This window comes from Nyctibius grandis, chromosome 1 (assembly GCF_013368605.1).
Source record: "Nyctibius grandis isolate bNycGra1 chromosome 1, bNycGra1.pri, whole genome shotgun sequence".
Taxonomy (NCBI): domain Eukaryota; kingdom Metazoa; phylum Chordata; class Aves; order Nyctibiiformes; family Nyctibiidae; genus Nyctibius; species Nyctibius grandis.
In genome coordinates this window covers 98,530,618-98,546,450 of record NC_090658.1, presented here as the reverse complement: position 1 = coordinate 98,546,450, position 15,833 = coordinate 98,530,618, and the positions used below count along the sequence as shown (strand labels likewise).

General features: G+C 44.6%; 1 protein-coding gene across 1 annotated transcript in view; it reads right to left on the bottom strand.

Annotated features, from left to right (window-relative positions):
- COL9A1 (collagen type IX alpha 1 chain) overlaps nt 1-14,984 on the bottom strand; it is an 80,413-nt gene extending 65,429 nt beyond the window's left edge. The window contains 9 exon segments of the mRNA XM_068396419.1: nt 208-323; nt 326-440; nt 442-515; nt 518-557; nt 559-604; nt 12,830-12,962; nt 13,103-13,180; nt 14,574-14,647; nt 14,971-14,984. Coding sequence (XP_068252520.1) covers nt 208-323; nt 326-440; nt 442-515; nt 518-557; nt 559-604; nt 12,830-12,962; nt 13,103-13,180; nt 14,574-14,647; nt 14,971-14,984 — 690 coding nt within the window.
- Nucleotides 14,985-15,833: the final 849 nt, after the last annotated feature.

The window sequence follows — 15,833 nt, the reverse complement described above, 5'->3', positions numbered from 1 at the left end:
AGACCTAACTGAGTCATCCCTTACCTTACACAGTATATATACGTGCGATATTTTTAAAAGCAAAGCTAGTACTTACTTGCCAAAGAGTTTTTTATTTTCTGTCATTTCTGCTTTCAGAAAACATTTGAAGATGCATTCCACAAAAAAGATTAAATGTAAAGATCCTATAAAGCAATTTTTGCAGTAATAAAATAATTTGGAACTTACCGGAACTGAAATTTGAGGATTATTTTTAAGTTTTCCAAGCACAGCAAATCCATCAACGCTGATTTTCCCTTTTGGTTTTATGTTTAAGGATTCTATTTTAATACAGTCAATAAAAGTGTGACACTGTTTGCTTCCACACTTATCATAAGCTTGTGCCATTGGGAGTCAAACAAGAAGGCCAAATGCAAAAATGATGCAGTTTGGTGACTTCCATCCGCTCCTTTGTAAGAAAAACTCAACACTTTTCATTTGACCATTAAGAATTCACTCCACTTGTTCTTTTCCTGAAGAATCCTGAATCTGCCAATAGTCCAGTATTTCTGAAGTGTGGCCCCAGTCATCCGAAAAGTATGTTAGAAAGGAGTATTCATCGGGCAATCCGTTGGAATATATGGCGCTGTGTAGGATCAAAACACAGTACATTTGTTGTGTATTTGTTCTGAAAAGCTCCATGTATAACCACAGAGTAATAAGAAACAGTTATTCAGTGGAACCATATTTCAGCCATGTTTTTATCAGTTCTCTTCTGCATGCAGAGTCCCGAAACCGGAATGTCTTTTTGAGTCATGTTGCTAATGGCAAAAGGAACTGGTTCAGAAATGTGGGTTCTTCCAACCTTATACAATAGTTATGGTAACCCTAAGTCTAATGGATAGAGCTACAACAGACTCCTACTTCACATTTAGAAAGTATATCCTACAATTATGCTATTTCCTACTATTAGACTTACAAAATCAGTCAACGTAGTGTGACTTTATAATTGACCAGGTAGTCAGTGCAGATCTGATTTGGTTTTGAAGACATAAGAATGTCTTTTGCAAATGCATTTTCTTGTTCAGCCTGACAATAACCATTTTGTTAATGTATTAGCTCTCACTACAGCAGAAATCATCCAACAAACCATTTGTTGACAAATATACGCATAGTAAGAACCCACACTAAACATGTATTATGTCCTGCAACATTCAACGACACAACTACAAGTAGCAGGGAACAGATTTGCCACATATAACATGTTTCATTCTATTGCAATTCCTGTAATGTGAGATTTGGAAACACAAACAGGTACTACTGGCTGTGTCACGGTGCAAAACTGTGATGTCATTTTTTATCTCAAATATGTCAATGAATCCAGTAGCATATTTTAAAAATATACCTTTTCATAGTTTATGAATTGTAAAATTGTAGTGTCATAATCCAGTTGACACCAACACATTATTGCTGTCTATTCCACATTTAAGAGGAAGTTGTATTTGAAATAAATTTATTAAGTATTGAGACATGTAGAGCTATTTTGTCACTAGCTTTCATTAGAATAATTTCTCAGGCAAGTAGGCATTTTGAACCAAGATTATTTTTGAGTGGCAGAACAATCCTGTCTTAGCAGGAATTTAGCCATCATTAGTGAATTTCAGGCCTTAGGCTAACGGAAAAAAAAGGGAAAAAATTGAATAAATTAGTTCTTATTCTGTATGCTTGATGACTACTGATTTAGTAAGAGAGTACTTCCAGATGTTTAAGTGCCCACAGCTGTAGTGCAGCCACATTCCAGCAGGTGACAGCACAGCCTCAGCAAGGTTTCAGTAAGGACCAGGGCAAGGCTGGCAGCAGCAGCTCCACCTTGTTAATAAACTACCCTAACTGCTGGTGTTTCTCCTCTTTCCTCACGAGCCTTTACATACACCTGAAAGCTGGTGTATGAGGAAGGGGAATATTTAGCTGGAAAAGCATCTCATTACATGGTGAGGAGATATACAAAGGTGGGAGAGGGGGTTCCTTGCCGATATCTTTAAACTGCCTGTGTTTGCTGACTTGGTGCCTCTGTTGATTGTGGATGCAGCAGTCTGTCCCAGCTGGCTTTGTCTCATAGGATTTTATCTAACTTGTGTTCTTGTATTGTTTTGTCTCAGTTTGTATCTTGCCATCTCAAATGCAAATGTCAATGTGTGGACATTGTACCTCTCCCCCTGTTCTGAGCACTTTCCAGTGTATGCTACTGTCCCCTATCCTTTTGTTAGGCTTCTAGCTTACACACTGTATTTATATATTCTTTCCTGCTCTGGGAACATCCTCCTTCTTCCTATCCAGACACACATTAGATTCTTGCTAAGCTCCTGATCCAGTTCAGCACATCTTTTGTGGCCCTCAATGTCCTCCTTCCTCCATAATATCTCTTAAACAATTATTTCAGTGTCTTCTGCTGCTAAAACCTTAACTCATCTGAGTCATTTATCTCTTCATTTGCTGAATCTCACTGTTTGTTCTTGGCCAAGAGCTGGCTTTACTACTACCCTATTGAATGTGGTATTGTCAGGTAATTTTTTAACTAGCCTCTGTGTGACTTTCCACTTTCTCTCTGTCAAGTTCAGTGACTCTAGGGGATCTGATACACTGAGTTCTGCAGCTAAAGGAGGCATTGCTAATCCCAGATCCTCTGAGGAGAGGTTTTCATTCTTTCTCTGCAGTGATAAGTTTTGCTGTGATGGCAATACGGGTTAAAATGCCATATGCTTTCTTCTCCCACCTCAGCTGACATAACTATACTGGGAAAAAAAACAACCAACCAAACAAACAAAAATAGTAAGTAAACATAGTTACACTTTTTGATTAGAAGATTGTTTATATCAGATTGGCAAAAGGATTCTTTGCATCATATTTAGCTATAGCGTTAGTCCTTTACAAGCCATCATATGGATCCTCCTTCTTTTACAGAAATTAAAATAGAAATATATTAACTTTTTCAAGAGAAAATTATAATTATATAACATTTATAATTCATCTAAGGGAACTTCTGAAACACTACTGTTTTCTTTTAATCTTTTTTCCTAAATACCTAAATACCTTATTAATCCCGTACTTTGAGTGCTTACCAGCAAGATTTCTTTAAGATTTCAAGGCTAAGTCCTACCAAGGCATCAATATATCCAAAATAAGTCATCTGGCTAGGTGGTGCAAGACCTGAATAGTCCCACTGACTTCAGGAGTCATCAAGAGCAGCAGAGCATTTTAAGAGGTTAACTACATATTGATTTGAATACTACAAAATAACTGCTTATTTTATTAAACCTGTTTCTTTATGAATTAATTCCTTAGGTGAGCTCCATTGCCCACTGAGATAACTTACTCCTTGGTAAATGAAGATTCTAGAAATGTTCGTACAATCTACTAGAGGTGGCTGTAGAAATTCCTCTGGCCAACCTCGTGATAATGCAGTATCATATACCTATGGGTGTGGGTTGCTTTGCTCATGCTGGAGACACTTGTGTCTGCATCTCCTGAAGCCTCCTAGAATCTCACCTGACCTGGCAGGCACTATCTGGCAGCCATCAAATAAGCAATAACAATAAAACCTAGCAAAGCATTTTCAAAAGCAACTGTCCTAAGTCATTAGCCAGAACTCATTTGCTAGGACTCATTACCCTCAGTTGGTCTCTATTCTTCAGAAACATCCAGTTCTGAGCTAATTATTTCTCTTATGAGCTAATTAGCTCCTTAGCTGCATTTTGTCTTTTCCATTACAGTGTCATCATCAATATCAATGGAGCAGTACTGTGTAAGATATCTTACTTGTAATGCAAAAGGATAAGCACCTGAAGAACTTTGGTGCCTGGATGTAGGAAAGGCAGACCTTCAGGCATAAGAATTTGAGGAGCATTACTTCACAGAGAAGAGTTGTTCCCAAAGGAAAAAACAGGAAATCAGCCAATGAAATTCTCTGGATGTCCCAAGCTTACTGATAAAGCTTTACAAACTTCCTATTTTCATTTTATAATTTCTTGTCATAATGTGTCTATCATGTCACCTGTTAAAGTGGTCTGCAGCACAAATATAAACACTGTTCAAAAGGTAGCTTCGATTTTTATGTTGTTCTGCTTTCTACTGAGATGAGAATGCAGGCAAAGGTATCATTCCTAGTTTCATAGGCTACCTTCATGCTACTAAATTCAATGTGCCCAGAACTGTCTCTGGTACTAAGTTCAGCTAGCATGAAAAAGTTTAAACCTGTTTACTTCCAAAATATGATGACTATGTCCAAGCTGCGTATTGGGAATGGTCCACGGCCTATGCTAACTGCCAAGATGTGCCCAGGAATTGTTTAAAGAGTGCTAATTAGTCTGGACCCAAACCATGCTAATGTCCTTGTAAAATGTTTTAATATATAGATGATCAAGTGTGAATGCCTTGAAATGTTCCCTGGCACTAATTTATCCACGTGGACATAGGGCCTTGTGATGCAACAGCTGCAGTGTGATTCCTACTTATGAAGGTCAAAGGATTAAGGTTTTGTCGAGTGCATAAAGATAGCTAGCCCTTTTCATAGAATCACAGAATGGTTGGGGTTGGAAGGAACCTCTGGAGATCATCTAGTCCAACCCCTGCCAAAGCAGGTTCACCTAGAGCATGTTGCACAGGATCATGTCCAGGCGGGTTTTGAATATCTCCAGAGAAGTCTCCACAGCCTCCCTGGGCAGCCTGTTCTAGTGCTCTGCCACCCTCAAAGTAAAGAAGTTTTTCCTCATATTCAGATGAAGCTTCCCATGTTTCAGTTAGTACCCATTGCCCTTGTCCTGTCGCTGGGCACCACGGAGAAGAGTCTGGCCCCATCCTCTTGACACCCACCCTTAAAGTATTTGTAAGTGTTGATAAGATCCCCCTTCAGTCTTCTCTTCTCCAGGCTAAACAGACCCAGCTCCATCCGCCTCTCCTCATAAGAGAGATTCTCCAGTCCTCTGATCATCTTTGTAGCCCTCTGCTGGACTTTGTCCAGTAGTTCCTTATCTTTCTTGAAATGGGGGGCCCAGAACTGGACATAGTTTTTTCCCCACATAAAAACATAACATGGACATATTCCTTTTTGCTAATATATATTTCAAAGCTTGCAATTAAAAATCAATACAATTATTATCCAAATTTCCAGTATTAATTTTGTACTTACTAACTGGTGGACACCTACCACAGGTACATATATTAAATAGAGAAATGACAGGTTCACCGTGTCAGAGGCAATGGGTATGAGTCATGACAGCTTCACAGGTTCTTACTACACCAAAGACACTATGTTGATTCTTCAGAAGATTTTAAGCTAGAAGAAGCAACGGCCAATGGGAATTTATATGGCTGATGGGAGAAGCTGAAGTCAAGGCTTGTGTGCAATCATTTCTGTTCATTCGGGGGTATACTTCTGGACCTTGACAAGTATGCTAAGCAGCAAAAAGACCAAGCTAAAATTTAGTAGTTTTAGGGAATCACAGAATCACAGAATCACAGAATGTTAGGGATTGGAAGGGACCTCGAAAGATCATCTAGTCCAATCCCCCTGCCGGAGCAGGATTGCCTAGACCATACCACACAGGAATGCGTCCAGGCGGGTTTTGAATGTCTCCAGAGAAGGAGACTCCACAACCTCTCTGGGCAGCCTGTTCCCGTGTTCAGTTACCCTCACTGTAAAGAAGTTTTTCCTCATATTTAAGTGGAACCTCCTGTGTTCCAGCTTGCACCCATTGCCCCTTGTCCTGTCAAGGGATGTCACTGAGAAGAGCCTGGCTCCATCCTCATGACACTTGCCCTTTACATATTTATAAACATTAATGATGTCACCCCTCAGTCTCCTCTTCTCTAAGCTAAAGAGAACCAGCTCCCTCAGCCTCTCCTCATAAGGGAGATGTTCCACTCCCTTAATCATCTTCGTGGCTCTGCGCTGGACTCTCTCTAGCAGTTCCCTGTCCTTCTTGAACTGAGGGGGCCCAGAACTGGACACAATATTCCAGATGCGGCCTCACCAGGGCAGAGTAGAGGGGGAGGAGAACCTCTCTCGATCTGCTAACCACACCCCTTCTAATACACCCCAGGATGCCATTGGCCTTCTTGGCCACAAGGGCACACTGCTGGCTCATGGTCATCCTGCTGTCCACTAGGACCCCCAGGTCCCTTTCCCCTCCGCTGCTCTCCAACAGGTCTGGTCCCCAACTTGTACTGGTACATGGAGTTTTTCTTGCCCAGATGCAGGACTCTACACTTGCCCTTGTTATATTTCATTAATTTCTCCCCGCCCAACTCTCCAAGCCTGTCCAGGTCTCTCTGAATGGCTGCGCAGCCTTCCGGCGCATCAGCCACTCCTCCCAGTTTTGTGTCATCAGCGAACTTGCTGACAGTGCACTCTATTCCCTCATCCAAGTCATTAATGAATATATTGAATAGTACTGGTCCCAGTACCGACCCTTGAGGGACTCCGCTAAACACAGGCCTCCAACTGGACTCTGTCCCATTGACCACCACTCTCTGGCTTCTTTCCTTCAGCCAGTTCACAATCCACCTCACTACCCGATCATCCAGACCACACTTCCTCAGTTTAGCTGCAAGGATGATGTGGGAGACGGTGTCAAATGCTTTACTGAAATCGAGATAGACCACATCCACAGCTTTACCATCATCTATCCACCGGGTTACATCCTCATAAAAGGCTATCAAGTTGGTTAAGCATGACTTCCCCTTGGTGAAGCCATGCTGAGTGTCCCTAATGATCCCCCTATCCTTGATGTGCCTAGAGACAGCATCAAGAACAAGTTGTTCCATCACCTTTCCGGGATGGAGGTGAGGCTGACCGGTCTATAGTTACCCGGGTCCTCCTTCTTGCCCTTCTTGAAGACTGGAGTGACATTCGCTTTCCTCCAGTCCTCAGGCACCTCTCCCTTTGCCCATGACTTAGCAAAGATGATGGAGAGTGGCCTAGCAATGACTTCCGCCAGCTCCCTCAGCACCCGCGGGTGCATCCATCAGGGCCCATGGATTTATGGATGTCTAGATTGCTTAATTGGTCCCTGACCCAGCCCTCATCTACCAAGACAGATTCCTCCTCTACCCTGACTTCTTCTGGGGCCTCAGGGGTCCGAGGCTCCTCAGAACAGCCTCCAGCAGTATAGACAGAGGCAAAGAAGGCATTCAGTAACTCCGCCTTGTTTTTATCCTCTGTCTCCAGGGCCCCCACCTCATCAATCAGTGGGCCTACATTGCCTCTAGTGTTGGCTTTACCTGCAATGTATTTGAAGAAGCCCTTTCTGTTGTCCTTGACCTCTCTTGCAAGGTTTAATTCCAAGGAGGCCTTAGCTTTCCTAGTTGCCTCCCTACATCCTCTGACAACAGACTTATATTCCTCCCAAGTGGCCAGCCCCTCCTTCCATGACCTGTACACTCTCTTCTTCCACTTGAGTTTGCCCAGCAGTTCCCTGTTTAACCATGCAGGTCTCCTGGTACCCTTCCTTGACTTCCTACCTGTTGGGATGCTCTGATCTTGAGCTTGGAAGAAGCAGTCCTTGAATGCTAACCAACTATCTTGGGCCCCCTTACCTTCTAGTACCCTGTCCCATGGGATTTCCCCTAGCAATTGCTTGAAAAGGCCAAAGTTGGCCCTCCTGAAGTCCAGGATTGCAATTCTGCTAGCTATTCTGTTCCTGCCACATGAGATCCTGAACTCTACCATCTCATGGTCGCTACAACCAAGGCTGCCCTCAACCTTCACCTCTTCAACCAGACCCTCCTTGTTAGTGAGGATAAGATCCAGCAGCACTCCTCTCCTAGTTGGCTCATCCACCATTTGCATCAGAAAGTTATCATCAACGCACTGGAGGAACCTCCTGGACTGGGGATGGCTGGCTGAGTAGGCCTCCCAGCAAATATCAGGGTAGTTGAAATCCCCCACGACAACCAGGCCCCATAATTGAGAGACTGCTCTCAGCTGCCTGTAGAAGGCCTCATCACCCTCCTCATCCTGACCCAGTGGCCTGTAATAGACACCCACAACAGTATCACCCCTGACAGCCTGCCCCTTCATTCACACCCACAAACTCTCAACTCGCTCCTGATCCGCCCCTGGACAGAACTCAATACATTCTAGCTGCTCACTCACATAAAGAGCAACTCCACCACCTCTCCTTAGCAGCCTGTCTTTCCTGAACAAGACATAGCCATCCATGACCACATTCCAGTCATGCGAGGTATCCCACCAAGTCTCTGTAATTGCCACTAGATCATAGCCCCCCGACCGAACACGGATTTCTAACTCCTCCTGCTTATTCCCCATGCTGCGTGCATTGGTGTACAGGCATTTCAGGGAGCGAGCTGAGCACACCGATTTCACCCCACGGGGATGGGAGGCCTCCTGGTCTGCCTCAACATTAGAGTGTTGCCCCAGTGGTGCAAGCCCAGCTACTACCCCATCCCCCTTCGAATCTAGTTTAAAGCTCTCTAGTTTAAAGCTAATTCCTGTCCCAGAACCCTTTTGCCCCTACGACATAAACTTTTCCCATGTATTACGGTCACACCTGGTGTCTTATAAAACCAGCCATTATCAAAGAACCCAAAGCCCTGCCTGAAGCACCAGTCTCGTAGCCAGGCATTAATAGAGAGAATCCTACTATTCCATCCCACGCCATCACCTGAAAATGGAAGGAGGGAGGAGAAAACAACTTGTGCCCCGGACTCTTTCACCAGCCGTCCTAGGGCCTTGTAGTCTTTCTTCATCCCCCTCAGACTACGGGTTGCAGCTTCTTCCCCACCTGTCTAGAAGATCAGCAGGGGGCAGTAGTCTGTGGCCTTCACTAGGTTGGGGAGTTTCCTGGTGATATCCCTGATTCAGGCTCCAGGCAGGCTGCAGACCTCCCTGTGATGGGGGTCAGCTCTGCATATTGGGCCCTCAGATCCCTTTAGGAAGGAGTCCTCCAACCACTAAAACTCTTCTCTTCTTCCTTGTGGAGGAGGTAGCTGTACGCCTGTCAGGTTTTTCTGACTGTGGTGGGACCTCTGATATAGGTTGCCTCTCCACCACATCCCCATTGGACCGGCTGTATTCCACTAGGGCTTCATATCTATTGCTCAGAGGCACCTGTGGAGGCAAGGTAGGCAAGGAGGGCACTCGCCTTTTGCCACGGCCATAGACTTGCCTCCACTCACTCTTCTCCTCTAGGTTATTGTTTTCCACCTGAGAGGGGCAGAGTACAGGGGTCCCTCGATCCTGGGAGCTCTCCGGCAGGTGCTCCCATTTTTGTTGCAGGGAGGGCAGAGCCTGGCTCCACCTGTCTATCTCCATTTCAGCCTCCCGAATGCTCCTAAGCCTTTCTACTTCGGCTTGAAGCCTTTCAACCTGGCTTTGCAGCTGTGCCGCTCGGCCGAGCAGATCATCTACCTGCTCACAGCGCACACAGCCCCCTGTCACCACAGAGACGCTGTAGCATTCCCTGCAGCCTGCGACCTGCACCATTGCCTCCTTCCGTGGGAGCTCTGTCTGGGTTCCCACATCCATTTTGGTCTTCTTCCGCCGGGTAGATACCATTGTTCTTCCACTGAACTGGGAAATACCTGTTGGTGACATCCCTGGTTCACAGCTCCTTGGCGCCTTCCTCGCCTTGTGCACTGGGAGGGAGTCAGCGCCCTCCCCAACGAGCTGCAAATGGCTGCGGCCTCTCCCGCCCTGGGACACACCCAGTCACTGCTGACTCACCCTCTCCCCTCTGGGCAGGGACTAGTCCCTGTCCTCCAGGAGGCTTTTTATCACCCGATCACAGGGGGTGGTGCGTTTAAATCGCTTAAATCACCCGCGGTGCCTCCGGCTACGCCCCCTCCTCTCCTGATTTGTTGCCGGGAACCTTCGGGTCCGGGGTGGGGGGGGGATCAGCTCGGGGCTGATGCTCGCGGGGGGCTCGGGGGGGGGCCCAGAGTACGAAAACCGCCCGGTTACAGCCCGGTGTCGCCCTCGCCCCCGCACTAACCTCAAGTCGCTGCCGCCGCTGTCGCTGCTGCCGGCTGCTGTCCTGGCGGCAGCTATGGAAAGCTATGGAAGCTTTTCAAGGCATAAGCTATTGCTACAGCAAAGACTGAATAAATATGCTGAGCCATGCCAATCGAACTGAGCTCTCATTCCCATGCCATAGGCACTGTAACATGGGATTGTCTGCGTTAGTATAATGTTCATATACTAATCTAAAAAAATATTTTACTTTTCCTGATAAATGCTGACTGAGCAGTGGCAGTCAGGCAAGCCCTCTGTGCTGATACTGTAATTGGCTTGCTTTGCCATTTCTACACGTGCACACGCCACCTTCCCATCCCTGCTTCAAAAGCCGTGAATGCTTTACACTGGGGAATGGGCCTAATTAGGGAGAGCCCTCCCTATTTCATAAGGCAAAAGAAGACACTGTCCATGGCTGTCAGGTTACCTGGTACTGATACGGACTGCTCATTAACGAAGGTGTGAGAGGAGACCTTCTGCAGCGGAGCAGGCATGGAGCCTGCTGTTGCCTGACGTGCTGATTGAGGGTCCCTCCCCAGCGCTCACACAGCACTCGTGCCTTCACGCCAGTGGCAGCCGTCCAAGCTCGGGAAAACAGCGCTGAGTGTTTTCTCCAAGCTCACTCTACTTTTGTCTCCCCCACCCTCACAGCGATGGAGGCACCAACCGGGGCATAATAACCTCTGTGTGCGTGCCCGGAGGCAGCTACGGCGGCCCCCGCCAACCCCGCGACCCGGAGCTCCCCCGGTCCCCGGTGGCCTGCGCAGACCGCGGCGAGGCGGCGGTTCAGCACCGCGGGCGCGGACAGCTCCGGCGCAGGAGGCGGGCGGGGGCGGCTCGGGCGGCTCTTCCCTCCCTCCCCTCCCCTTGCTCCCTCCCTTCCCTCCTCTCACTCCCCTCCTTTCCCTCCTCTCACTCCCCTCCCTTCCCCTCTTCTTCCCTCTCTTCACCTCCTCGTCCCTCCCCTCCCCTGCCTGCAGCCGCGGGATGCAGCTGCTGCCAGCTGGTACCTCGGGAAATATTTACATTATCCACGTGTGAATAAAGGATAGAGAGGGGCTGGCCGGAGGAAAATGCAGCAGGAGTTCAGGGTTGCTGCAATGCCTGGGTCTGAGAAAGCCAGAGCTACGCCTGTGCCATCAAAGATGCTCAGCCTGACTGGAGGTGCTCTGCCTAACTTGCTAACTCTTGTGTTGCTTCTCAGGCATTTCACCATTGCAAATTCACACCAGTAAAACCCACCTGCCATGCTACATTATAAAGATTATGTGAAGAGTTCTGTTTTTAAAAAAAAAAAAATTGGAAATTGCCTAAGGTGTGCCTCTCTTGTGCTGTTAGCCTCAGCTACTTACTGCCAACTTCACTCCTTCTGAGTCAGCTTACTGAGAGGGACACACTGGAGTAGAGCAGCAAGCTCAGGCTCAGTGACAGAGAAGCAGCAAACAGATGCAATACAGCAGTGTCAGGACTCAAGCCTTAACCCATTCCCTGGGACAAGACACTCAGCTCAAGCACGGTGACTTTTTATTTTTAGCCAGGGCCAAATTTCAAGTATACCATGAGGTAGCTTTGCAGTGTAACAACACAGTGTTGACTGACTCAAGTCAATGTCTTGAGTATGGTAAACTCATGATACTACAGCACCAACAAGCCCAGTGGCAGTAGTCAGCTCAGATGCCGTGGTGTAGTAACACAGCTGGTATAGGCTTGATCAGGGATAACTTGTGTATATTGAGTATATATCTCACTGCAGCCATCTATAGCAATAAGTCTAAACTTTCTTTAAAAATGAAAATATTACCACTTTGATAGCTCAGACTGCTTCTGAGCTACAAAGCATGAATTGAAAATCTCAGAATCTCCAGCTTCTAGTGAAACAAGGATCCCATTTGCTGCCTGTTGTTGGATTCACATTTATGCACTAGCACTCTTGATTTGTCTCTGGGATGAAAAGTAGTCACGAGTCCAATGTAACCAATCAGTTACAGCTGTAAACTAGCTTAACCTGATGGCTATGGAAGTCAGAAGCCAAGGAGGACTGCAGTAAGCAAAATTTGTCAGTGATAGCCAGAGTATGACAGCAACATTTTGCACTCCAATTACTCCTAGCTGAAAAAGTAGTCCAATTAAGATCTTGCCAATTAATTGCTACATAAAGGCATTCTTAATTACATAAGGTACTGGACAAGAATCCAAACTTGCCTAAGTTTGGCAAAGACATCTCTACGCTGCTGCACTGTCTGTATCCCTTCACCGACAGCAAGCCTGGTCTGTAAAGCACAAACACAATTAAATTTCTAAATCCTGTCTCCTATTGCAACTTGCCGTGACATGCTAAATAATAGTTTTCATCTTTTGTAGATTAAGTGACCATAAATCAGCCAGGAACATGTATGTACCAGTTATCCAAAAAGAAAAAAAAAGCCCTTACCATACAATCAATCAGCTTCTATCCCACCTTGTCTCTGCAAATCCTTACATGATCAGAAAGATCCCTTTGTATCAATGTTTTGAGAAAACTTTCCTCACTCTCCTCCTGTTATCTTTGCCTCCCTATCTCTTTTCAAGTCATCAACAACTTTTGGCTTCAGTGAATCCCTTTCTATCGGTAAATCTTGAGGCACCCCGAGCAGTATCATTGGTAGAGTAAAGTGGAAGTCCCTGAAATTGCTGTTACAGAATCAGTCTGGTCTGGTGGTGGCAATGAAAAAAAAGTTGAACTCCTCTTTCCCCTTTCAAAAGCTTAGCAAATGATGTGGTCTCCCTGGGGAAAGGATCTATACCTGAAATGATAATATTGCAAAATATGTATATTATAAGTCAAGCAACAAAAGGCCTTACCTGGTTGGGATCCTGAAGTCTACATTGGGTCCCAGTTTATAAGCCACTTGCAGAGAAGTGGAGCCTACTACTCTCTGGATAATTCCTTGGGAAGCAGCTTTTTCTATTTGAAACTGAGAAATCAGGTCAAAGCCTACAAGAAAAAATACACATGTCCAGAGTATAGCTTTCATTTTAATTTAATCAAAGAATTGTGCAGTCACAGAGCTGAATATAACCTGACAAAGTTTCTGAACGGCAGCTTCTTCCTGAAAAAGTCAGGATGCTACTTGCCTGGTAAGTCATCTTGGCCAATCCTGATTGTTGGGCAGAGATCAATTCTCTGACTGGCACCCAGAATGACTGGTAGTCCTGCAAAAAAAGGGTGAATTTATAACTATGGGTCTGCCACATTGGCTCAGATCACCTTAAAAAATTAAGTGAAGCAACTGTAAGAATTATTATGAATAGAACTATAAATAATAATAATAATAATAAGTAGATGTATATAATAATCAATTTAAACTGTACTTGGTGAAGTCAGAGGTCTGAGAAAATAATCATCTGTTTCTAGAGAGCTCCAAATTTAAACTTATAACTTGACTGATTATTTGATATTTTTTTTTAAGCCATTAAATGAGAGGGTTATAATAATTCTTCTCTAGCAGAGCTACGGAAGAGTAGTTGTAGCATAAGAAGGCCTGTTCTGTAAAGGAGGTTTTGGTCTGGAACTTTTGGTGTTTTAAGCAAACTTTGAAAGAAAGCCAGTTACCTAAATCAACAGTCTCCCTAGTCTCAAGGAAACTTAAACAAACCTAATGCCAACTAAAGAGGCTGTTGAGAAATTTTTGGCATCTTTTCCATCCTCTCTGATATTCCAGGTGTTCCCACCTTTCTCTGTGCCCCATCTGATCAGAGAATGGTCATTCATGAAATATAGGGTGGGGGCAGGAAGAACTTACAGACCTTTTTTTGTTCACCCAAACAAGAATGTAGAAGAAATTTGTTTGAGGAAACCATATATAAAAATCTAATTTTTCAGAATATTATCTGTCAGAAAGTCTTGTAATTAGCATGAAAACTCACCAGATTCCCCTAATTCAAGGAAGGAGGAAGGAAAAATAAACATTTATTTGAAGAGTTTGAGTCCTGTACAAGTCCAGTATCAGGTCAATCTGGAAAATGTTAGTAGAGTCTGGATGGGGAAGAATGAAGCATGCAAGTTGGAAGGAGATGCATTTCTAACCTACAGAGAGCCTCTTGTGTGCTGCAAGGGCTCAACCATAAATGTGGGTTTCCTTCTGACAACATAGACTTAAAGGGAACATTCAGGTTGAGATGTTGCACCTTAGAAACAGCCTCATTCTATATTATTTGTTGAGACATATGGCTGACATCCAGCCATTTACACTTTATGCCCAGCAAATAAAGTGGAACCAGTTTGTTGCCACAGGTAGCAGAAGAATATCTAACTAGAAGCACTGAAAGATGCGAGGAAGTTTGTGTGCTCTATCTACGACCTCTGTCCAGATTTTAATCCTTACCTTAAAAATATATCTAATAGTGAACTTAAAAGAGCACACACAGCTCTTGCTTTTTCTTCTCTTTCTCTTGTATGTACATATGTCCATACATATACAAAAACAGTTCTCCCTTTCTGTGATGGCTAGCTAGAGAGGATTTTAATTTTGAATAAACTCAGAATAATTCCTTTGACAGTCAAAATTACAGAAAGATGAAATGCAGATAAAGTCTGTCTCCTTACTTGATTGTTGCTGGATGGTAGCTGAGATGACAGACCACAGAAAACTACACACGTAAAAGAAAGCTGTAATTTTCCTGTAAACAGAAAGAAAACTCCAGTATGAACGTATAGTTTCTGACAGATTGTGTTATTGACTTTCTCCTCAGAGCCATGCATATTAGATGTATAAAAACCCGAGTTAAAGATTTACTAACAGATTGACAAGAAAATTTCTTTACATAAGAACTTTTTGTCTTTGCCTTATACGAAAACATGTCAATAAAGCCCTTTCTATTACCATTTCCTTAACATAATGCTATCACAAAAGCAAACAACAAAGGTGGCAGCCGGCAAGGACAGCTTTAACTCTTCTAATCTCTTATTTACAGATTTCTCTAAATCCCACTTATTCTCTTACCAGTTCCTTTTCATCTTCACTGCTGGCTTTCTTCACTTCTGTCATGTGAATACGTGGTGTCTATAGTCACACTCTCTGCTTCCCTCTCATTAGTCCTGTAGACAAGAGCAGCGATGGATGCAGACAGCTCCTCCTGCCCCACGCAGGACCCAGCAGGGAGGGACGTGCAGGCTACTGGGTCTGTTTTAATCTTGCAAAGGGAAGGAGGTGGAGGCTGGACAGACGTGTGTCCTGGTGGGCTCTGAGGGCGGATCTCTGGAGCCAGTTGAATATAAAGAAGCCAAGAGAGCAAAGAAAAGGCTGCTGCTTGCACCAGCGTCAGGGCAGGGAGATTAAGAAAATGTGAGTTCAGCGATGCCAGTCACTGCATGACAGGGTCTGCTGTTCAGCCAGGCAGGTGAAAGCATAATATGTACGAGGGGGTTTGAGGAGGCTGATGGCCCTGACATGGTGTTAAGACAAAAGCTTTGAGAATAAGACAACCCTGGTCCTATAAAGAAAAACATTTCTATTTATTGCTGATTTACTCTTGGGTGGCCTCAGGAGAACCCTAGCTGGTGGTGTCCCAGTTGGTTCTTTTGAATAAAACCAATTATTCAAAGGGTTTTCCATTGCTTTAAAATTGAACCTTTTCAAGGAATACACATAGGCATTATTAAGCTGACTTCCTGTTCTTCAGTCCTCATTGATAAAACACTCCCTTTCCATAGACTGTTATACATATTTGGACACAGAAAGACATTATATTCATATTTGTTCACATGGATGTAAGGAGAGAGAGAGAGACTAAAATATGTACGCATGGAAGACCAAGGAAAAGAGGTAAACAACCAGAAAGTCCTGATAGCTACTGCTGTCAAAAT